General features: G+C 43.2%; 3 protein-coding genes across 4 annotated transcripts; 1 reads left to right on the top strand and 2 right to left on the bottom strand.

The window, feature by feature from the left end:
* Window positions 1-269: 269 nt before the first annotated feature.
* epdr1 (ependymin related 1) lies at window positions 270-3,218 on the bottom strand. Its single transcript, XM_069511533.1, has 3 exons — window positions 2,983-3,218; window positions 1,897-2,105; window positions 270-1,397 (listed from the first exon to the last, which is right to left on the bottom strand). The coding sequence occupies exons 1-3, from the start codon at window positions 3,216-3,218 to the stop codon at window positions 1,204-1,206; spliced, it is 639 nt and encodes a 212-aa protein (XP_069367634.1). The 3' UTR covers window positions 270-1,203.
* A 9-nt stretch (window positions 3,219-3,227) lies between these two features.
* On the top strand, window positions 3,228-7,455 carry nol7 (nucleolar protein 7). 2 transcript variants are annotated; one of them, XM_069511532.1, is made up of 9 exons: window positions 3,228-3,361; window positions 3,854-4,092; window positions 4,288-4,348; window positions 4,592-4,647; window positions 4,735-4,760; window positions 4,875-4,950; window positions 5,526-5,647; window positions 6,227-6,304; window positions 6,889-7,455. In XM_069511532.1, exons 2-9 carry the CDS (start codon window positions 3,905-3,907, stop codon window positions 6,960-6,962), a joined length of 681 nt encoding a protein of 226 aa, XP_069367633.1. In that variant the 5' UTR covers window positions 3,228-3,361; window positions 3,854-3,904; the 3' UTR covers window positions 6,963-7,455. The 2 variants fall into 2 exon arrangements, with proteins under 2 accessions (XP_069367633.1, XP_069367632.1); XM_069511531.1 differs by having other exon boundaries at window positions 4,872-4,950.
* A 2,570-nt stretch (window positions 7,456-10,025) lies between these two features.
* retreg1 (reticulophagy regulator 1) lies at window positions 10,026-22,812 on the bottom strand. The gene is made up of 9 exons (XM_020107879.2): window positions 22,547-22,812; window positions 21,416-21,522; window positions 20,909-20,939; window positions 13,039-13,156; window positions 12,787-12,871; window positions 12,184-12,306; window positions 11,833-11,903; window positions 11,344-11,467; window positions 10,026-10,686 (listed from the first exon to the last, which is right to left on the bottom strand). The coding sequence occupies exons 1-9, from the start codon at window positions 22,726-22,728 to the stop codon at window positions 10,175-10,177; spliced, it is 1,353 nt and encodes a 450-aa protein (XP_019963438.2). The 5' UTR covers window positions 22,729-22,812; the 3' UTR covers window positions 10,026-10,174.
* Window positions 22,813-23,516: the final 704 nt, after the last annotated feature.

Here is a 23,516-nt window from a genome sequence, read left to right as displayed (position 1 = left end):
ACAAGGTAGAGGGACGCTTCAATTTCCATCACTCCAAGATCGTCAAAGAGCCTTTGGAGTGATAAAAACAAGATGGAGGTCTCCCCTGCTCAGAGTCTGGGAGGTTAGGCCTCGACCCAATGCCACAATGGAAAAGCTGGCAGCCCTGCTCTCTGCTCTCTGCAAGCTCCACAGTGAAGAACCCTTTAAAAACTATTTTTAAATAATGTACAAAGAAAAGTACGATTTCTTCATCGAAAATGTTTGAATCATGATTCACAAGGTCTCTGCATGTTTCAGCAAATTTATTTCAGGATTATGACCACTGAAAACCTATATAACATCTATACTGGCAAACAAGTACACGTACAGTTTTTATGAGTTCAGTGTAAGTTTGGTTTCGTACTTGTAACAGTAACTGTATCAATAAAAGTTCTCCCCCAAAACACATACAAGCAAGACTAAAGCTGCATCCATTCATAAGCCTGATCACAATCAGGAATTTCTGTGAAATACTTTTCAGAGTTGACTTCGAACCTTCCTTCTGATAAAGCTTATACTTGGAGCAGCTTCAGCTCTGTCTCTGTCCAGCTTGTTATTTATGTTGCCACAGCTCTGGATTGTCGGGGGAGGGGGACCCATGACACACACAGCTTTAATGTCTCATCAACACGTTAATGACTTGACTTCTTCCTCGATCCATCCGCATGTGCAAACGCCAATTCATTTCTTTGTTTAAGGACTTAATCAGTTTGAGCATGAAGGAAATCATCCAGTTATGAGAATCAGCTGATTAATAACAGTTTATCTGTTTGTTATGTTGCAGTTAGCAGGATTATCAGCCCTAATAACGATTTTTATAAATTAACAAGCAATTCAGTAAAACACTGGACTGAGGCTGTGTGTGAAACCACTCCCTTTTTGTGGTGATTTAACCTAATGCAATTTTATTTGAGCGCCAAAATTCTAAATCTGAAAATGTAAGTACGACATCATGCTTACAGGACATTTGTAATATGTGCATTAGCTTATGTTCATGAACCCAAATTGTAATGCACCCGATGTTATTGTGAAGCCTGACAACACTACATGGTTGCTCAGCTGCAGAGTGAAACAGTGTGAATCGGTGGTGGAGCAGTGAACGAGTGGACAAGGGAGTGATTTCAGTCTCGGCCTCAGAATCCTGTTCAGCAACTAAGGTCAAAGGTCGGGGCGGGCCAGGCCTCAGCAGTCGGACTCGGTCATCCTTTCGGGCCGAGCCGACTGACAGGTGCTGGGTGGGGTGAAGACGTTGGGGTCGCTGATGCCCAGCTGGAGGTTGAAGAAGCGTGTAGAGGTGGTGACGCTGCTGTTCTTGGTGTAGGTCTCCTGCACGGGATAACAGCCCTTCAAGGTGTAAACGCCCACCCAGCTCTCATCTGGAGGAGACACAGACAAGACAAATAAGACGTTTGCACAGATGCAGATAACCATGAAGATTATTGTAGTTTCATAAACGTGCTTCTGAGTGGGTTTATGCTCCAGTCAGTATGTACTGGACGCACTAAAGGGCTAGAACGTGGTCCCAGTCCTTCGAAGGCACTGCACGTCCACCGCCACCTGCACCCATTGGACGGTACTAGCTGTCAATCACACTGTGGTATCCACGCCCCAACAAATAATTCATAAATGAACATGAGCTGTGTTGATGAAGACTTGAAACTAGAGATTGAGACATAAACTCCTGAGGACAAAGTATCCTGACGTTATAAAGTGAGAAGTGGAGACATTTTCTATAGACTTCTATAGAAACTACCAGTGGAGTCGCCCCCTGCTGGTCAGTAAACAGAAGACAGGTTTCAGGTACATACACGTTTGTGTCACGAATGTCCGACACACTGACAAACCTGCAGGCGGGGCATTAAAGACCAGGCTTACGTTTGCGTGCCGGCTTCCTGTCCGACCACTCCTGGACCTCCACGCTGTCCCCAGGGCCTCCGATGAAGTACTGGTCCTCGAACGTGGAGTTGTCAGGGATGTCGAAGGGATCCCAGCTGTCCGTCAGTGCGATCTTCGAGCAGTCTTTGGTCTTCTGGTCGATCTGGAACATCACCATGCTCTGGTACAGGTAGATGTACTCAAAAAACCTGGAGCAAGGCGAGACGACAGGCGTGAACGTTTTTTATGAACTGAGGAGACATGGAGTCGTATGTATTGTTAAAAAAAGAGGAGCTTCTTGGGAATTGACCGAGAGGACTGAGACGGACAAGATTCACTTCATAGCTGCGTTTATTCATTCTTATTCTTATCTTATTCTTATCTTGTCTTAATATAATCTTATTCTTGTTTTATTAATCTTATCTTTATTCTTCTTATCTTAATATAATCTTATTCTTGTCTTGTCTTATTAATCTTATTCTTATCTTGTCTTATTAATCTTATTCTTATCTTATTCTTATCTTGTCTTAATATAATCTTATTCTTGTCTTGTCCTATTAATCTTATTCTTGTTTTATTAATCTTATCTTTATTCTTCTTGTCTTAATATAATCTTATTCTTGTCTTGTTTTATTAATCTTATTCTTATCTTATTCTTATCTTGTTTTATTAATCTTATTCTTATCTTATTCTTACCTTGTCTTAATATAATCTTATTCTTGTCTAGTCCTATTAATCTTATTCTTGTCTAGTCCTATTAATCTTATTCTTATCTTAATATAATCTTATTCTTGTTTTATTAATCTTATCTTTATTCTTCTTATTTTAATATAATCTTAATATAATCTTATTCTTGTCTTATTAATCTTATCTTTATTCTTCTTATCTTAATATTATCTTTATATTATCTTATTCTTATCTTGTTTTATTTATCTTATCTTTATTCTTCTTGTCTTAATATTATCTTATTAGTATCTTAATATAATCTTCTTCTTGTCCGTGTGGAGCAGGACAGCAGCAGGTGTGTTGTCCAGCCTTGCTGAGGTCTTTGGACCTGCGGTTGGAGCCCGTGGGTCAGACACTGACCTCTGACAGGGGCTGTGTTTCTTCAGCTGCTGCAGGACTCGGACCCTCTGGTTCAGGCCGTCGTAGGAAACAGCGGCTCGGTTGTTCCTCCCGGAGCTGTGGTCGTACAGGACCCACCGGCCCTCCCACTGCAGCGGGGCGAGGCAGGGCCCGGCCCCCGGCGACACATGGAGCCTGGGGAGCCCGAGAACCGAAGCCACGACGGCGGCCAGGAACACGAGCGACAGAAGGAGCATGGCGGCAGAGTCCCGTTAACCGTGTCCGTTAACCGGTCCCGTTAACCGGCCCCGTTACTGATCCACACCCGCTGCAGACGAGCTGTCACAACAACGCTTCCCGGATACGGCCTTCAAAATAAAGTGCGACCAAAACAAAAGAGGTACTTACGTCAACGTTCACGACAACAAACGGAGATTAGAAATCAGACAACAACGATCATCATACACAATTATAATATACACGAAACCTCATTACAATATTCATAATTAATAAAATGAATATAATGAACGATGTTTGTAAATGTTTCATTTCACAAATAAGAGCCTTGTCTAAATAAAAGCCACGAGAATAAAAAATAAAAGCCAGTTACAATTACAGTTTGATTTATATTTATATATTCAAATAAAAAGCTTTAATAAATGATAACCACAAAATGATAAGAATGGAAATAATAATCACCACAATAAGCATAATAATCATAATTCATGATTGATATATTATTATTGATGTTATTTTTTATTCCAAAAAGTTGAAAAATAAAAGGCAAAGTGTTGCATCACATCAAATATTAAACTATTCTTCAAAAGTTGAAATAAATAAAAGCGTTGAAGGTCTTGAATTCTTTCGCGGTGATCCTCCTCCTCGCCGATAGGTGGCAGACGTTTCCGCCCGGCGCACGTCTTTCCGGCATCACACAGTCAACATGGCGCCGAAGCAACGTGGGAAAACGGCGTCTTCGTCCAAGACGGAGGATAAACGCGAAGAGCGCGAGGAGGACTTGAGTTTGTTCCTGGAGTCGAGCGACGACGAGGCTCCGGAAGAGCTGACGTTTGAAGAGTCGAAGCTCGAGGCTCTGCGCTGCGTGAAGGAGGCGCTGGACACCGCCAGGAGGTAGCTAGCTAGCTAGCTGCATGCTAACAGCGTGAACTCCGTTCAAAACAATGTTTATGCTCTCTCTCTGTGTGTGTGTGTGTGTGTGTGTGTGTGTGTGTGTGTGTGTGTGTGTGTGTGTGTGTGTGTGTGTGTGTGTGTGTGTGTGTGTGTGTGTGTGTTCAAGGTAAATGTTGCTCTTTTTTTTGTTTGCAGGGAGAAAGAGAGTCTGAAAGAGAAGAGGAGGAAGAGACAGGAGCTGTTCCAGGAACAGAAGGTCAGTGTGTGTCCGAGCTGACGATATTCACACTTTAAATAAAAGTCATCATCACTTGCACCATGTTTGACCTGTGCCTCTCTCATCGTGTTATACCTTCTGTCCACTAGGGGGCATGCTAATATTACATATAACTTTACGATACAATCACAAGTGGTCAGGATCCAGTTTTGTTAAACGCAGTGTATTTCCCGTGTCCTCTGATAAAAAGCTTTTGTGTCGTCATTCTGCTGATTCCCAAAGAAACGCAGACTCTTACCGGCTGACGTGTTGGAAGAAATCGACTCCTCTGCTTCAAAGTAAGTGACGTTGGTTCGACTCTCTGCGTCTCTTTGCTCTGATACATTTCCTTCTCCTTTGAACAGTGGAATCATTTTATTTTGCAGGAATCAGAAAACCTCTGAAGACAAAGGTGAAGACCCCCCCCCTCCTTCCCTCTGTGATAATTCACTCACTTTAAACAGCAGCAGAACAAGCGTCAGATCAGTGTGACTCATGTTCTCTCAACTCAACCCGTTCTCAGCAGGTGCAGAGGAGCAGCCGGAGGAAAAGCGAGGGAAGAAGCAAAGGAAGAGGACCAGGAAATTAGCGAATTCTCGAAAGTACGTAAAGAAACATCAACAGTAAAGTTTAAATTCATGCGCAGCTTGACCTCAAATCTAAATGACCCGAGAACTAATATCAGGATTCCTGCAGTGACTAAATGATATTCAGGTTTGACTTCCGTCGTGTTGGCTGATGTTTTATTTTTTACGCTTCGCATTTCTGTAACCAGGGAAAACAACAATAATCATGTGTGTGATGGACAGTAACACAAACTCCTTACTGCTGAAATTAACCGTCTTTTCCGGGGGGACGAGAGTTTCCTCTTGTTTCCTCGTCTGGTTCAGTCTGAATCACGGCAGTAATCAACATCAGTACAGAAATGACAGACAAGAAGACACAAACACACAGAAGGAAACATCACTTCAGTGAAATATAAAAATCTAAGAAATTGAGGTAAACTCCTTTCTCATAAAACTTCAACAAAGCTGATTAAAAGCTTCTCCCTGCGTCTCCTCGTCTGCTGCTTTGCTGCCTGTCGTGTGTTGTAACAACACTGGTCGGACTGTGTATTGTGCCCCCCCCCACCCCCCCCGTGTGCACGAGACAAACTTGGCTCGTTCCTATTTGTCAGTCTGAAGGGAAACTACAAGGTGGTGACGGTGAAGGAGCAAGCGTCTGCGACCTTTCAGCAGCAGTCGGCCGAGGCTTTCATCCAGTCCAGGCTGTACGGAGCAGGCAGCCGCAGGACCACAAGTAAGAAAACTGTGACGCTGTGTTGCGTCTCCAGTAGATTGAGAACAGATCACACATCTGTTCAGTGTTGTTGCATTGCTGAGTAGGATCTGGTCGATCTATGATGTGCTATAAGCACTTTGTAACTAAACAAATACGTTTATTATTGTTACTCAGTTTTATAATTTGCCATCAGATGCAGTAAGATAATTCTTTTAGTCCCTCAACGGGGGAATAACAGGAGCAAAGAGGACAGAAAGTAAAAGTAATAAATAAGTAAACATGATGTCAGACTTTATTATTGTTAAGAGGCTTTAGGCTTTAGGGGCGGGAATTCAGAATATACAGAAAGAAGCACACGTTGGTCAAACATGGTTTATAAATAACTTGCAGGCTACACTCTGTGGCAGGAGTCTGTAAAGACCATGACCTGTCTCAATTTGAGCTTTGCTACAGTGACGTCCTTTCTCGTCCCACTGCGGTGCCCACGCTCCTGGGTTTCCCGCTGCGGCGACGACGGCGACACTCGCAGGTTTCAGCGTGACTTCCAGTCCGTCGTCAGTCCGGAGGCATTAACGCTCTCTGTCCTTCTGCTTTCAGATAACGAGCTGCTCTCCCTCCAGAACAAGAAGGGGAGGAATAAAAGTGCAGCTGTGCAATTTGTCAAGAAAGACTGGGGTAAGTTCAGGAGACTAAACTAAAAGTGTTGAACGCCGACAATTCATGATGTCTTCTCTGGAGCTATCTTGATCTCTGATCAGAAGGATAGACGTCATCTATCTGCACCGGACAAACTGATTTTAGTATTTTGAGCAGAATTAGTTTGTCAAACATCACATAAAGGAAATTGATTAAATCATTATTTTTTAAATTGTTGCACATGGTCAAAGTGGAAATCTGATATTGTGACAGTCGTATCGTACAAACGAGGGTTTCGTGTTTTGTCTTTGTTCAGTTTCTTGGTAGCTGCAGTACCGTCATCTACTGCTGCACTTCTCTTTCCCTTTTTCATTTTGTGGTTATTTGATGAGAGTTTTAAACAATCATTCAATTTAGTTTTTATCTGAACCAAGATCTTTATTATACACATACAATCGTCCTCATCGGTCTCCACACAGTCAGACAACAGTTGCTCCTGCAGTAACATTTAAAACCTTGGATTCAATCGACAGAATTGCTGGAGTGGTTTTATTTATTTTTTTAAAAAGCTGATGAATCTTGTCAAATATCAGCGTTGCTCAAATCTCTGTTTGACCTTCCAGCCTCTAAAGAAAGAGCCAAAGCAGAGAAGATGAAGAAGAGGTGGCTCCACAAGCAGCAGATTCCCTCCTGCTGACGGCACGGCTCCAGAAACCTCAGCGCTTCTCTGCACCAGGTGGATTTTACGTGGACACCAAACATGGATGTGACAGGAAACCACGAGGAGGCCGTGGCGTTAAAGTCCTGCTGGGACGCAGGCTGGACTGAATGTGGAGACGGTGGCAGGACAATGTGCAGGCGCAGCTGAATGAGGGGGACGAGATTACAACAAAAGAAAAGTCCTGTGACAGACTGAGAGTATTAGAGCCAATTAACCCATAAACCCTGAGGCTCTGACCTGTGTTCATTAACTGAGGTTTCTTCAAGAGCAAAACATGCGGAGAAACAGTTCAGATTGTTTCATTTGTATTTGTGATGAGAAAAACTTGTGTTCAGAACATTCATTGTTTTCTTTGCTTCCAGTTCAATGGCTGTATGAAGAAACATCAGTATCTTATATTTTTATCTTATCTTATCATTCACAAACACACTGAGGTCAAATGAATAAAACTGCAGATGGCTTTACAACATTTTATTGATGTTCTCGAGTTTAAATACACAAAAGTACATTTTGTTAATGCATATTGTCTCCGACCCACCAAGAACTTTCTGAAACGGGCTCAATGTGTTTCTCGGCAAGTGCTTGGAAGCCACCTTGATACAACTGGAAGGTTAATGAACAAAATGAACCGTTTTATTAGTCGGAAACTTTGAAAAGCTTCTTGAGCGGAGTTGGTGAATCCTGAAGTTGTCTTTGTCTTATACAGTTACTTCACAAGAGCGAAAAACAAACTGCAGCCACTACAAGGCCCTCAGAGGCACTGATGAGCACGTCTTAATAGTTATGTTAGGACACAGCATTACATCATGAATTCAAGAGGATACGTTGAACATCGCTGCACGTGTTAAATATTAAACATGTACAAGGCATGTAAAAGAAGTTCAGTCACTCCTCCTCGTTCCGTGACGAATCCTCAACCTGGTGCATCGTTAAATGATCATTAAGGTGCAAATGAAAATTCAGCGTCTCAACATTTAACTCTCAGTGCATTTACACTCATTTGGAATCACACAGTGAACGACGTGAGCGGCAGGAAACTTCACGGGTTCATGAAGTAGCTGAGAAAGGAGCAAAACGTGTTTCAAAGGCAGGCGGTGGGTGTGAACCGTAAAGTGCATGAAACACGACTTGTAGTGATGATCACGTCCCGATGGAACACGACGATGCCTCCAGAGCTTCACATGTATTCTGTGTCTGGGTCGGTCGATTGTTACGGTTCTCTAAACATGATCGGTTAGATTGGCCCAGGCAAGGTGACTTAAAGGTACAGTGTGTAGAATTTAGTGACATCTAGTGGTGAAGTGTCATGTTGCAACCTGTGATTACTTCGGTTGTCATAAAAACTCAAAAGATTTAGTTAGTCCAGTCTGGACAACTGTAAAAAAACAACAACGACCCCCTCCTGATGTTAATATAAAGTATTTCAATGTATTTATACTTCTTCTACCTGTGCCGTGACGTGAGTTTGGATTTTAATATCTGTTCATGGCACCACAACACAGACGCATCATACCGATGTCGGGATCTGGTTTTATAATGTAAACACACCAGTGGATAAAACTCTACGTGTTTTATAGAGAAACTACCGTTAGAATTTAAAACAATAATAAAAAATACAACTTTTTAACTCAACAATTCGACCAGTAGGAGTATGAACTGCAGAAAAGATGATTGTTTTGTTTGACTAATTGTCTTGTCGATGTTTGTGGAATTGTGGGTAAATGTAGTTGAATGAATCAGTTCAGCATCAGCGTGAATAGTGAAGTGTGTGGTTGTTTCTTTCAGTCTCAGCTCAGCGGTTAACGTACATTTTATACTGTGCTGCTCTTTACGTTACATATTGAGTCGAGCTTGAGTTCCCCGACATTGAGGGAAATGTTTCCTGTTTTAAATATAAAGATAATATCGATACCTTTAAAGGGCAGCACGTAATTCTAACCCTGTATTTGAACCCAGCATTCATCAGTAATGTATCGTCATTAAAAGTTTTATAAGAAACCGTAAACGAGTTGTAAGTAGATTTAAGGGACATTTCAAGTGTTTAAAAAGTTAACGGATGATTCGTCCACACAGTCGTAATCTTGCAAAAGATCTTTTTTTTTAATTTGATCAACTAATTATATATCAAGTGCACACACGAAATGAATTGTCATTAAATCATATTTTTTCACTCTTCGTGACAACTGAGGAAATCTTGAGTTACAGAGTTAAAGCCCGGGACACGTTTGTCAGAGAGCCGCTGGATTCTACATGTTTGCTAACATGAGTCGACAGTAACCAGCCGCTCAACGTGGAGCGTCATGACGACTTCTCGCCACCACCTTCGACTTCGGATTCAACCGATGAAAAGCACTGCGTAGCTACCGAGCGCTAACTGTCAGAATTTATAGTCACGAGGAGGAAGTAAAAAATTGCAGAAATCCTTCTGATTGGGACGCAAGAGAGAAATTCATAATTTTCAGCGTCATGGGGCTTTTAAAAATGTGCGATGCTAATAACTCACCAGATGATGTTGAAATAAACTGTGATACACATTCAAATTCCCTCATTTACTTACAACTACGTTAAAGTTTTAAAATACGATCGAAGGGGCTGTAAAAAGACGACGGTAACCACAGCAACTGATGAGTAAACACACAGAAGGAACAGCGTGGTCACCTTCGTTACTTATTTATTAATGCAACTTAATGATTTCCAGGTTCAGTGTGTCGGGTTTTTAGTGCCATCTAGTGGAGTAAGCAGCAGATTTCAACCAAGCGAATTCCCCCTAACCTCGTGGGAGAGGTAACGTCGACATGTGAGAGGCTAGAACCAGTGTTTGGTTTGTCCGCTCTGGGCTACTGTAGAAACATGACGGTGCACATGGCGGATTATTCAGGAGATCATTCACTCATCAACTAACTCATGAATATTATTATTGTCCATTTTCTTCCCACTATCACGAGACCTTTGAATCTTAATTGACTTGAGTTATGGTGAGTTATGTTCTTTGTGATGCGACGAAGGATAAAACAAGCAACAGTGTCGGACATTGTGTGTCTGATCTCGGCATTGGGCTGCAAAGATTAATGGAAACATTATTTTCTCATAACACCCGAGGTTTCTGTGACCAGAACGCCCCCCTTCTTTCCCTCCCCCTTGTCCTCTGTAACTCCTCCTCCTGCCCTGCCATCCTACTCTATCATCAATCAGTGGCGTCTGAGGAGTTTGGTGAAGAATCCAGTTGAGGTCGACTCGTCCGTCTTGGCCTGTGTCTCCTCTTCGACCTTGGTCTTCTTCTCTCCCAGCCCCAGCTCCCCCTCGAGTTGCTCCAGCTCCGACTGGTCCAACAGCTCAAAGTCCTCCACCTCGCTGTCCGACTCCTCGGCTAACTCTAGCAGCCTGGTGGACTCCTGGAGTCTTGACCGATCCGTGTCGTTGCTCAATGCCGTGAAGCCAACCGCTGCTTCTATTCTCTCCTGGATGGCAGCTGTAACCGCTGCGGCGATGAAGTCTCCCGCCATCTGGTTGACCAATTCGAGCGCTTTGTCGCTGGGTTGGTCTTTGTGAGGAAGGGGTGTATGCTTGGATTTGATTAGCTGCTGAGGCTCAGGCAAGGGAAGGCCGAGGTCATCGTCATCATCGCCATTGGTCGTTGCGCCGTTGTCAAGTGAGGGGAATTCTTGGAGGCCACCGATGAACGCTTCCTCTCTGTCGAGGTCTGAGGGAAAAAAGGGGCAAAGACATTTTCAAGAGGATATTCAGGGTTGAACACCAGAAGAAGACGGTGAATGTGTTGGTGTGTGGTGACGCTGTGACAAGAGATGCTTCGGTACAAACAGAAGAAACACGCAGAGTCATTGGGAGTTTCTCTCTACGTCTCTGTCAAATAATGGGGATTATTGAATATAGTATTTTTGCTTCAAATACTCCAGCTCCACTCTGGAGGTCGGACATCTTTATTTTAAAGGTGGGGTAAGGGGTGAAGGGGCAATGGGAGTGAGATGGAGGTTTCAACTGGAAACAGCGGTTCCCATGGGGACGGTCGTTAACGGTACAGGGTTATGGTTCATAACGAGCATTTGTGAAGTGGTAACGGTACATCAGTGTCAGACTGTTCGATTCCAGTCGCTGAACATGTAGTTTGTGTAAATACAGAGGGTGTATTTTGTCTACAGATAATGATCATGTTTTTTGGTGGCTCATTCCAACTTGTTGAGTCCAGCGATGCATTTGCATGATTTAAATGGGTGGAGCTTCTGAAGGAGCGGTGAAGGGAGGGGTGTATTTGTTTTCAAACATCAACAGTCGTTCCCCAGAATCACGAACTCCACCTTTAATACCTGTGTGTCCCGTGTATTCCGGCGGACAAACGTACCCTCTGAGTTCTCCGTCTGTGGTGTGTGTCCTTCTGAAAGGTTGAAAGTGCCGTTGTCCGTCCACGTCACTTCAGACACTTCTGTGTCCGATACGGACATTTCCTTACACACTGTGGAGTCGAGCTGTCGGGCGGAAAACAATCAAACACATGGAGACGTCAGATTTCAGAGAGTGAAACCGAGGCTGATGTGTGCATGATAGTTACCTGACAGTTTAAAAATAGTTATAAAAGTGCTATGATGTGGCTTGAAAACCCCCAAAAATGAATCTGAGGTAAGTGGTCACCATCTTTATGAAGTCTCGAAGAAGTCAAACTCAAGTTAACTAGGAAAACCTGAGACTGTACAGGGAAGCAAGATGTAAACGCCTGAGGACAAACATTTCTTATATCATTCGGTTTGATCGTGTAGTTAAATTCAATCAGCTTTAACTGGATCCAGTCGGTCAACACAGGCCTAATTAGACAGGGACGAGATGATCGGCCAACCTGAGGAAACATGGAGGACAGGTCTGACTCGACGCCCTCCTTCTCAGTCAGAGTCTGCAGGATTCTCTTCTCTGAAAGGAGCAAAACACAGATGAGAAAACGAAAGGAGAAGTGTGGGTTTGGTGGCGCACAATTAAAAACCAAATATTTACGTGTTGGATGTTAAATGAACTGTGTTTGGGAGTTCTTTGGATTTTATGCAATCTATAGTCACTGCACATTACTACATCATTACAACCGATGTCTCCAATCAATGAATACAGACTGGGGGTCTGGAGGGTTAGCACAGGAAGTAGTAACATGTAACATAACATCGATATTTGTTTAACTTATGATATAGATTCTGTTTACCGTGGTTTTCTTTGATTTTCTGAAGGAACTCTCCAATGCCAAAGTCCAGCTTCTGCAGAACTGGCTCCAGCCACAAACCAATGTCATGAGTTGAAATCAGAGGCCACAGGAAGACGCCGAGCACTGCAGACACAGGAAGCTATTTACACACCAGCCATTAAAAAAAACCACACTGCAAAGTCATCTGAACGTAATGTGGACAAACGGGGTTGATAATCATGTTACAGTGTCCTTAGTCATCCTAAGCACCTTTTAGGCAACATCCAACAGGTTTTAGTTTTCAAGCTAAAACCTTCTTCAGTAAAAGTCTCTGTCCATACAAACAAGTTCATCTGCACTGGTCATGTGGTGTAAACAGGGAGTCTGCTCTGCAGTCGGTTGCTTAGTTACAGAAAACACTTACTGGTTTAGGTTTCGCGTGGATGACCAGTGTAACCATAGCAACAGCGATGTGCATTAAAACTAAAACGACGTAGTGTGGATGAAACCTTAAACCCATCTCCTGGATCCTCATTATTTCACTTCTTCTCATTATTGTTATGCTGATGACACATTGTGACTACAAGTAAAACTTCTTCACGTCCAAAACTGTGGGCGACTCACCGAGAATATACGAGATGACAATCCCTGGAATGTAGCGTCCCACGACAGCAAAAAAGGTGCACAGACTGCAAACCAGCAGGCAAAACTAGAGGAGGAAGAAAGCAAGAAGTCAGACTGCTGATGAAGAAAGTTTCTGCTCACAGTGACAGATCATCTCCTCGACGAACCTGTTACACTAAACCACTGTGGTTTAAACAGAAACAAAATTCATCAGCTGCATCCATCAATTCTGGGGCTCTTTAGCCGTCTCACCTTGCCCGGGTTCTGCTGCTTGAAAGCCGAGGTCTCCTGGAGGAAAAGTTTGAGGGAGTCGCTGAGATGAGGTCCAGTCCCAGACCGGCCATCCTGGCCTGAGTCAATGATCTCCCAGCTACAGGGAAGCAAAGAGGATGTGTCATAAATACTTGAGGTATTTCCTCTCATCATCTGACCCGAAGCTTTGGGCGTGAACCACAGTCTGTGTAACGAGATGGACGGTTCCCACCAGTGAAGCCAAAGTGGTGGCTGCAGTATAGAATCATAAAACATGCAGAAGTACGCGTCAAAAATAAATAGGTCTTATTGCACTGATGTATGTTCACTGTTTCTGGTAAGTCTGTTTTTAATTAGTCATTGTGTCATGATTGACACCTGAGACTGACTCGTGATCGTCGTAGATTCATACTCTAGAAAGTTTGTACACACGCACACTTTGATTTGTTCATCTTTAAATGTGCTTCTCAAATAAAGTGAAGTGGCAACGACTCAGCATTTAAAATAATACCGACAGTTATCTGAGAGAGGGATTGAAGAAGTTTCTTCGGAGGCTCAGGATTTCACTTCCGTTGAGGGTCATTGATCAAATTTAGTGCATGAAAACAGACCGAATGTCATCGTCTAAATTAAGAAGACGACCATCAGCAACTCTTTCCTGGCCGTGGAAACTGGCACTGCTGGGAATTCTGGGCCACCTGGTGAGTTACAAAACTTTCCCTTTGAGCTTAGGGGTTCCCAAAAATCACCCATCTACTCTCAGCGCTCCAGCTCAATCGCTTCACATTAAACAGCTATAAAAGGCACATGTGCGATAAATAGATGAGCCAAGGTTCCACATCCTTTCTGTTCCTCGAGCTGAAACTAGAAGGGCACTGAGCGAGCTCATAGCTCCGCCAAGGCCATTTTATCACCGTAGCGCATTTTGAATTGAGAGAAACCATGTACTCAGAAAAATGTCCATTCTCTGATACAGTTGAAAAGGCCTGATCACAATGTTAAAGAAGTTGTAATCCGTCTGGTAGTTTTTGTATAATCCTACAAACAAAGATAAAAACATAAACTCCCTGATGGGGGGGGGGGGGGGGGGACAAGCTGGAAGGGCTTCCATCCTTCGTCTTTTTAAAAAAGCTAAATTATCCCGTTGTGTTTTTAAGGTTTATGAATAAGCGATCAACAAACAAGTCAAATTTCTGCCTTTGTTTCTATGACAACAATCAAACCACCAGTGTAGGGGCGGGTTGGGTCGCTGCCTCAACAGGGTTCATCAGATGAAATGACAATGTACTAAATATAAGCCCAGCAGGGGATGGAAACTCCATGTCCTGTGGAGGCAGCTGTCCTGGAAACAGCTGGTGTGAAATCACCATGGAGATGTGGTTACTACAACACAGCAGAGAGGTTCCTCGGCGAACTGAAACCCGTTGGATCGTTGTTTTTCAGGGTGTTTGTTTTGTAGCCTGTCGTCCTGTCACTGTCTCAGACACTATTGCATTAGGCAGGTTTTGGCATCCGTGTATAAATACACATTCTGCTCCTATTCGATTTGTCAGCTGGACCACGCTGATGTGATTGGTCAACTGGTTCCAGTGAGCGTAGGAAATGTCGGCCTCGGCTCTCGCTCTATCTAGTTTTGTAAAGGGGCGTGTCAGGCAAATGTTGGGCATTGCCTTGTCACATGACAGGATCGTTAGCTCTACTGACAAAGTGTTACCCAATAATATTATGACGTTATGCTGGAATATTGTAGTATCTTGTCTTCTACACATTGCAGAACTTTTTCTTTCACAATAAAACCTTTATAGCCCAGCAGAGGACAGAAACAATAAAAAGCATCATGTGTCTCCTTTAATTTGCCGTTTTGCTCGCCCTCCTCCGTCATGGAACAACTGAATTATTTACACTGATTTAATGTGGTGTTTCGAACACATTCCACAGTTATCCCTCTCAGAGGCAGCTCCTAGGGAAAGGTTTTGGCATTCGAAGTGGTGTGAGTTAGCGTTTCTCCGCGGCTAATGCCAGAAATCATGTTCAGCAATATCCTTTCTCCTGCGCAGTTTCCCTCCCCATGTGCACGGCTGCGAGACTCCACATTCACTTGTCTCTCACTGACGCACAAAAAGGACAGAACAACTTTTTTGCCAAGCCACCAAGATATAAATTAAACGTTCGTTCTAACCCTCGTGGTTGATTAACCCTCTGATTTGATGCCAGTTGTCTCATTTCTGCTTCATTGTCCATACTGACAAGAAGTACTGAGCAAAACTGAGAATCAAGGTAACTCAAAACATTGCCGATCAGCTTCAATCCTAAAACACCAGCTCAGTGGTTGTAGTTTTAAAGATGCTATATCAGCTCAACCACAGCGCTGAAGGACACAAACTAGCCAAAGCCCCTCCCCCTTTCTTCTTTCTGCCTCATCATGCAACAAGACACGAGAGGCTACTAGAAGCTGGAGAATCTCATATGCACCCAACACCCCTCCCACATGACCCAAACATCCAGCCCTGTCTCACGTAACCCTTATGACGAAAAGGTCAGCCCGCTGCCTCTCGACTTCTAGGCACCTATCCCCGTGGGAGGCTGGTTTCCAGGGAAACATGATGAGCCGCACACATGACAGGGTTACCATGAAGCAATAACAGCAGTGATGGATGGACGGGATAAGCATGTCTCTGTTCCATGAAAGACAGACGTGTCCCTGGAACGAGATGCTAATCTTCTTGGAAAGAGTATCGTAAAGTTTCACCACATCACCGATCACGTGGAGTTTGTTACTGGGTATTTCTCTTACTGGCATTACTGGAAAACTATTTTTGCACAATGTAAACTGTATCGTGGAAGAAGAACTCCGACGTGTGTGAGTCCACAAGACCATCGGGAGCCACAGCTGGGAAAGGTTCACCATCTTCTCCAGCAGCTGCGCGTGAATGCTGTTTCCAGCTGCTAGCTTGGATCGGTGCCGGGACCCGTCTCCAGTTAGCTTCTTTCTCTACGTTGATTGGCTCTCGCTTGAGTTCAAATATTACAACTCAAGCAAATGATGCAAATTTAGCTTCTTTGTGTCCATCGCATCGCTCCATTCATGGTCCTTGGTCCTGACAGGTTTCGGTTTAGTGTTTTATCCAGAAGTCTAACTGTCAACCTCATACACACGGATCTTTCTGACCTCCTGTCACATGCTGCATGAGCTTCATAAACACTTTGGGTACTTGGCGGCAAATATATCTCACATTTCATCACTCCGGATCATTGCAGACCACCGCGGGCTACCACCGCCCGCAGCCGAAAGACCGGTCATCAATCACACAGAGAGATATCCAACTTTCACCAGAGAACTTGACAACAACCACGTCAGAGGAATCCTGGCGGGGAAGGAGGCCGTCTGCACCGCCTGAGCAGCTGTCGCTTTTCACCCAATCAGTAATCTCTGAAACAACACAGGCAGCGGCACATCTGAGCTTCTAACAAGCCCGGCGACGGCACGTTAAAAATACAACGAGACAAACAATGCGAGGAATGGCGGCAAAAACATCCCGGCTCTTCACTTGTGATTTGGGTGGGGGTGTAAATGCAGTATGTTTACCCACCTGTCTGTGTGGGTTTATACCACAGAGACGGACTCTGGTGCAGTTAAAACCTGGTTATGTTCTGGGCACAGTTACACATTAATGGAGAGAGGGGGAAGAGTCCCGACAGGTTTGCCAGTCTGCACAAGACCCAAAGCTACGAGAAATATAAGACGCCGGAGTTATGGGAAGCAATGAGGGGTGGCTCTCCGACTAGATCTGTGCTGTGTTGCTCATGTTGTCGATCTTATTTTGACTAAAATTGATTGTTTTGGTTTCGAAGTAAGTTCATAAGTTGAAACAAGGCCAAACAAACACGAGACTGCGTGTGGGATCTTCACGAGCAGAGTCAGAAGCCCTTAAGGTTCAGTTCAACCAGATCGGCAGAATGAAGGAATCTAAAAGTCTCAGTACTCACACACTACTCTTCTCTACGCAACGTCTTTGGTTAGTAGTTGCCGGGGTTATTTCTGAAAAGACGCGATGCTGCTGACTTCATTTCTTTAAGCACAATAAATTAGTTTTCGTTCACCTCCTTTGTTTCCAGTTGGTAGAAATCTCAGGCATAAATATTAAAAAAAACAAATACAACCAAAACTGTCCACTTGGCTAAATATGAGGAACCAAAACAAACGAGCCATTTTCTCCAAGTCTCCTCGAGTTTCTTCTGCAGAACTCACACAACTCCAGTCCCTCGGTCCTCAGGAGACATCTCAGGTACTTTCAGAAGGTTGGACGACGCTACAAAAGTCAGCCAAACGCTGGATGGTCGAGATGATAGTTTCGTGAGGGAGGAAGGAAGAGACAGCTACGACTTGTCTTGTCAGAAAAGAATGCGGGAGCAAACTCTGCGACGAGCCAAAATCTGGTTTTACGTGCCACACGGCGCGAGAGCAGCTCGTGTTTATCCTCAATGAAGCCCAGTTGGAGTATTTCAAGCGGCCTCGCCTAAAAATAACCTGGTCACACAAACATTCCGACCAGGCAGCCACCAGGAGGACAGGAGGGACGGGGTTAAGGAGGGTAGACACAGCAACTCCCTCCACCAACCTCCCACACATGCTTCCTCTGATGTCAGCGACATGGCGTGGACGGACAGATGAGCGGGGTCATGTGTGTCTCACTGACACAATGCTCACATGTTGATGACAGTGTTTTTTATATTTACTGGTTAAAGCAAAAGTATTATTAATGTTTTGATTCCGTTTTGAACGTAAAGAGGTTTTGGATCAGTTGATAGATTTACATACTCATACGATGCTGGTTTATCGGTGCATCTCTAAAGAATTTGACATTTGGGGAAAATACGCTAACCTGTTGAAATTTTGTTGAAAAACGTTTTCATGACCTGTAATTTGATCGTGTGAACATATGTGTCCGATTCCACTTTAAATGTACATTGACAAATTATATTTTAATTTCAATTAATTATTTAAACATTTAAATAATGTTATTACATTAATTATATAATATATTATATTATTAATTATTATTATTATTATTAAATTATATTTTAATTAGTTTTTCTCCAAAGTAAGACACAAAGCATATGGGAAGCAATGATGCAATGGGGGGGGTCCAACTAGATCTGTGTTGCTCATGTTGTTGATCTTATTTTGAAATTAATCCATATTTAACGCCTGCAGAGAAAAAACTCTGAAAATGAACAAATAAATAACAGGAATCACCAATATTAACGTTATTTGTTGAGTCGCCCAACATGATCAATAATCAAACCTGTAACTGAGGAACGTGTTCTTCTGTCACACTGGTTTGTTAACTGAACATTTTCAAAACGTCAGAAAGTATTTTTGAAACTGAACCACGTGGCCAACGACACGCACACTCAAACATCTGCCCGTGTTGTCCAAGACTGTGTGTGTGTGTGTGTGAGTGACTTCATCACATCATTTGACTGTGATGAAACGCTCCTGGTTGGTTTGTGTTGTTTTCCACCAGTTCGAGCTTTTGTCCAATCACACGCTTCGCTCTGAAACGCACCCCCTTCCCCTGACAAGTGTCTCGACTGGCTCGGCCGCTTCATGTCACACCTCTGGGTCCGTTCACACCGGTGAGAAGCAGCTGAGTCACACACACACACTCACACAAATACACACTGCTCAGGTTTCACAACTCTTAAGACACTTTTGTGTTTGTTGTGGGAACAAACAGCGGCAGCACAGAGTCACAACAACACAAAACACACAGAGTCACATGACGTCTATCCATGTTTACTGGCATGACACATCGATTTTTCATTTACACGTAACATGCGCTGATAAAACACGTGCAGGGCGTCACAGGAATCAACTCATTTTTTTTCCCATTAGCTTCATGTAAATATATTTAAGTTCAGTTATTTTCAACTTAATTTCAAGTCACACAGTTTGGTTTTGATTATCAGACCAAGCAGAACGTCTCAACATGAGTTTGACATGAAATCAAAAGTGAAGTAAAACCAGTAAATCCACAGACTCCTCAGATTTCCTTACGATTCATGTCTCTGATAGGTTGAACATTAAATGACGTCATAGTTTGCACTACAGGCAACGTTATTCGAGTTGAAGTGGATTTTTCGATTCACAGAACTAGTTCAACCAGGTTTAACCAGGTTTTTTATAGTTTTAAAAAAAAAAAACAGGAAAGCTTCCCACAAGTCTCAACTCACAGTTTAAATTTACTCTAAAATACTTTTTTGTTGTCGTCTTCCAAATGATCAACGTGAGTATTTTCTGATCTGGTCAGGAAATGACAATCAGCTGCTTTTGTTAGCTTGACTGTAAAATTCATCTTTTACCTTCTTGGGTGTGTCACATCAACCCGTTTGGACATAACGCAAAATACGCTGGTGGTCCCTCCCCTAACGCTCTGTAGCCAAGATGGTGACACAGCAACTTAATAATATTTTAACACACAAACACACACACACACACACTGGCACTGTTGGTATAAACATCCCAGCTGTCAGCTCGCATTTTGGGTTAACAGCTAATCTCCCATAAGCCTTTGCCCGAGACTTGCTCTGAGCCTCATGTGCAATTACCCAGCAGCCTCTTCTGACAGACAAGAGCAGGTGACATCGACACAATCCCACGGCCAAATGTCACCGTGACGGAGGGAGAGTACAACAAGTTCTCCACGTACACGGAGTAGAATAAAACAACTGTCACCTCTTTTACTAACGATGGAAAACGTCACGAGGTCAAGGAAAGACGTGAAGGAGAGGCTGTGAGGAGTTAGGAAAGGAGAGGCTGTGAGGAGTTAGGAAAGGAGAACCAACTTTATTCCTAACAGAAGCTACGCACAGACGGAACAGTGATGTGTGCACGTCGACAATTCAAGATCGGTTCAGAGGGAACATTTTATCAGTTACTCACAGGAAGTAACAACAAATTTAATTAAATTTAAAATGACCATTAAACAAACTTATATGAAAACATGAGGAATGTACACAAAGAAAAATGTGGATTAACTTGTGAAGATGTCGTGAACTATCAGTTCAATGTGTTTGTTGTTCACTGGACTGATGTGACTCATACGATCATGTGAGGATTTACATCATATATATATATATTTGCTTCACAACCTGAAAACATAAGCCCTCCGGCCACTGGGTGTCGCTAGAGTCAGAGGAGCTTCTATCTTTTCTCGAGCAGCTGCCGCATGCAAAATGAAATGAAAGTTGTGGATGTAGCACAGGTGGATAAATGTGTTTCAAATGCTCTGAATACAGTTTCAGTCATTTCAGGTCGGCTGGTGTTACGTTCAGAGCAGCAACTTCTGATTCCTTCGATGTTTAATCTAATGATTGTTTTACATGAGGAGCTCCAAGTAAAATCTTCTAACTTCTTCGTCTGACCAACAATCAAAAAGCCCAAACATGTAAAGTTTAAATATTTTTTTTTACTGTAGATCGACAGAAATTCAAAATGAGTGGACACACGTGTGTCACAAGGTGAACATCTGAGTCTGGGAACTGTGGGCTTCAGTGTGTGAGGAGAGAGATTAGCGGTGGGATTGGATTAGACGGTCATGTGTGACGAGTCGAGCCAAATCGAGCGGGAAGACTCGACGGTGTGTTCAGATTCACGAGAAGGGAAAAAAGTAAAAGTCACCAGGGAGTATCAGATGCATTTGAGTTCATCTGGGGGCAAAATAACCTCATTGTTTCAAACTGATGGTCACTAACCAAGCAACATGTACCAGCATGCATTGCACTCGCGGCGTTGACAGAAAGAAAAAGACGAGAGGACAGATGTCTCAAAGTGAGCGTTCACATTAGATCCACTGCAGTTTCCTACCTTGCAGTCATGCTGCGCCACAAGTGAGCTCCTGTGGAAAAGAAGAACTTTATTATTCATCATCACTGAGCAATAAAACTAAATAAAATTAAAACTTTCTGTCACATCAGCACAGTTGCACTTTTTATTCTGACAGTTTGCACGAACCAGTTCAGTCTCACTGGATCAAATTGAAACCGTGAAAATACTTTACTCTTACCCCCCATTTATAGACGATTATATATATATATAAAACATTTAACCTTGTGTATAACAGGCCATAAGACGGTGATGCGGTTTATTAATGTCAGAACTGTTGAAAAGTGCTGCACATTTCAGACTTTTATCTACTATATCTATATCTACGTACATTTAGTGGAACAACTAAATATTCAGAGTGTCCGTGCAGGTTTCTGTTTGACGGAGAAGTTGGAGCTGGAACAACACAAACACACTCGTGTCTTATACGACAGGAGGGCATGAACTGAGGATGGTCTCTCATATTGTCACACTGTCTTTTCAGGCTACCTGTGTATCTGGACCGAACAACGTCTCTGACGGTCACCATGACAACCAGCACGGCCAGCAGGACGGCCAGGAGGCTGTAGGCCCTGAAAGAGCTGAAGGCCACAAACCTGGAGAGAAAAAACAAATCATTTATATATAATTTAATATGATATAATACACACGAGATCATTCAGATGTTTTTGTATCAGTATTTCCTAATTCTTTTCTAACTTTGTAATATCAACATATGTTGTTTCATTATTATCAAGTATTAAATATTTTCCCAGTATTGTGTTTGTTCTGTCTCATTGCAGCATATTAAAAATGTCACGCACAGAAATCAGGATCATTTCTATGAATGTGTGTTTGTGATATTAAATAATAATAATAACTTCACAGCACAAAATACACGAGTCTCATCAGTGTAATCCAATTTATACAGAAACCAACAGCTCCAACAATGAGCAGCAGTTTAGAGACTGATTCACTGGAATCCTCGACCGGTTGGTGAGCAGAGGACAATGGAAGAGGAGAGAGACAGACAGACAGAGAGAGAGAGGGAGACAGAGAGAGAGACAGAGAGAGAGAGAGAGACAGAGTGACAGAGAGAGAGAGGGAGACAGAGAGACAGAGAGAAAGAGGGAGACAGAGAGAGAGAGACAGAGTGACAGAGAGAGACAGAGAGACAGACAGGGAGACAGAGAGACAGAGAGAGACAGACAGTGAGAGAGACAGAGAGAGACAGACAGTGAGAGAGACAGACAGAGACAGACAGTGAGAGACAGAGAGAGACAGACAGTGAGAGACAGAGAGACAGACAGGGAGACAGAGAGACAGACAGAGACAGACAGTGAGAGACAGAGAGACAGACAGGGAGACAGAGAGACAGACAGTGAGAGACAGAGACTATGGGACGGATAGATCAGACATCATCACCTCTGTGGTTTTCTAAACTAAACAGTAATAATCTGTCCCATAAAATACAGTTTCAATAAAAGTACAAGATAAAATGAATTAAAAACAGCTCAGTATCCGAGTCACGCATGTTAAATATAAATATAAAATATAAATATTATATATATCTATATATTATATCTATATATCTATATATCAGCACGGCTGTGTGTTGTATCCCTGCGTCATGATGCTCACCACATCACCGTGTTGACTGCAGCGCACAGCGCGGAGGTCGTGCACGGTCTCTGCCTCCAGTTCACCAGGCCGCAGAGGCGACACCCCGCGGGGCCGGAGCCCGTCTCCTCGCCGCGGGGCTCCGGGCTCCGCAGACCCCGCTGCCCGCTGTCCGCGGCTCCTGCTTCCCGGCTCAGCGGCATCACGAACCGCACAGGGCCGCTCCTCCGCTCCGCTCCTCCCGCAGAGACGCACCGCAAAGTTGGCTGCAGGGTGCACGATACTGTTTCCGGCAGTGGCTTTACAAAACAAAGGTCACCGCGAGAAACGGTGAGTGAGTTTTATTTATTGAGCACCTTTCAAAGCAAAGTGACAAGGTGCTGTACAAACCAGACATTCAGATGAAAACCATAAACAATAGGTCATGACATACATTATCTCAGGGGACTTCATGTAGAAGAAACCAACAGTTCCCACAACGAGCAGCTGAGACCAACTCCTCTGGAACCAGACTGACCACATCAGCCAAGTTACAATAAATGAGTTTTCAACTACTTGTGAAAACTGTTGACGGACTCTTTTATAAGGGGAGATGGTTCCAGAGTCTGGGAGTCATCACAGAAAAGTCACCTTTAGTTTTTAATCTGGATTGTGGGATCTACCGTCTGCAGGGGTCACAATAATTCAGGGATATAAAGAGGGGCTTAATATGTAATAAGAAGAATTTCAAAATCTATTTTAAGTTGTAAATAACTAATTACAACAATCAAGATGAGAAGAAACAAAAACCTGAACGGTTTTCAACAGATCTTGGAAGAAGAAGACACTGTGTGTGTGTGTGTGTGTGTGTAGGTGTGTGTGTGTGTGTGTGTATGTGTATGTGTGTGTGTGTGTGTGTGTGTGTGAGGGCATCTGGGAATTAATTTCATTTTACTGATTGTCCTAATCTTTTCCTTTTATGCCTTTACTGTGAAAAGTCTCCAGGCTTCCT

Source organism: Paralichthys olivaceus, chromosome 16 (assembly GCF_024713975.1).
Source record: "Paralichthys olivaceus isolate ysfri-2021 chromosome 16, ASM2471397v2, whole genome shotgun sequence".
NCBI classification, from domain to species: domain Eukaryota; kingdom Metazoa; phylum Chordata; class Actinopteri; order Pleuronectiformes; family Paralichthyidae; genus Paralichthys; species Paralichthys olivaceus.
The sequence above is the reverse complement of the archived record's forward strand: the minus strand, read 5'-3'. Positions and strand labels throughout refer to the sequence as shown.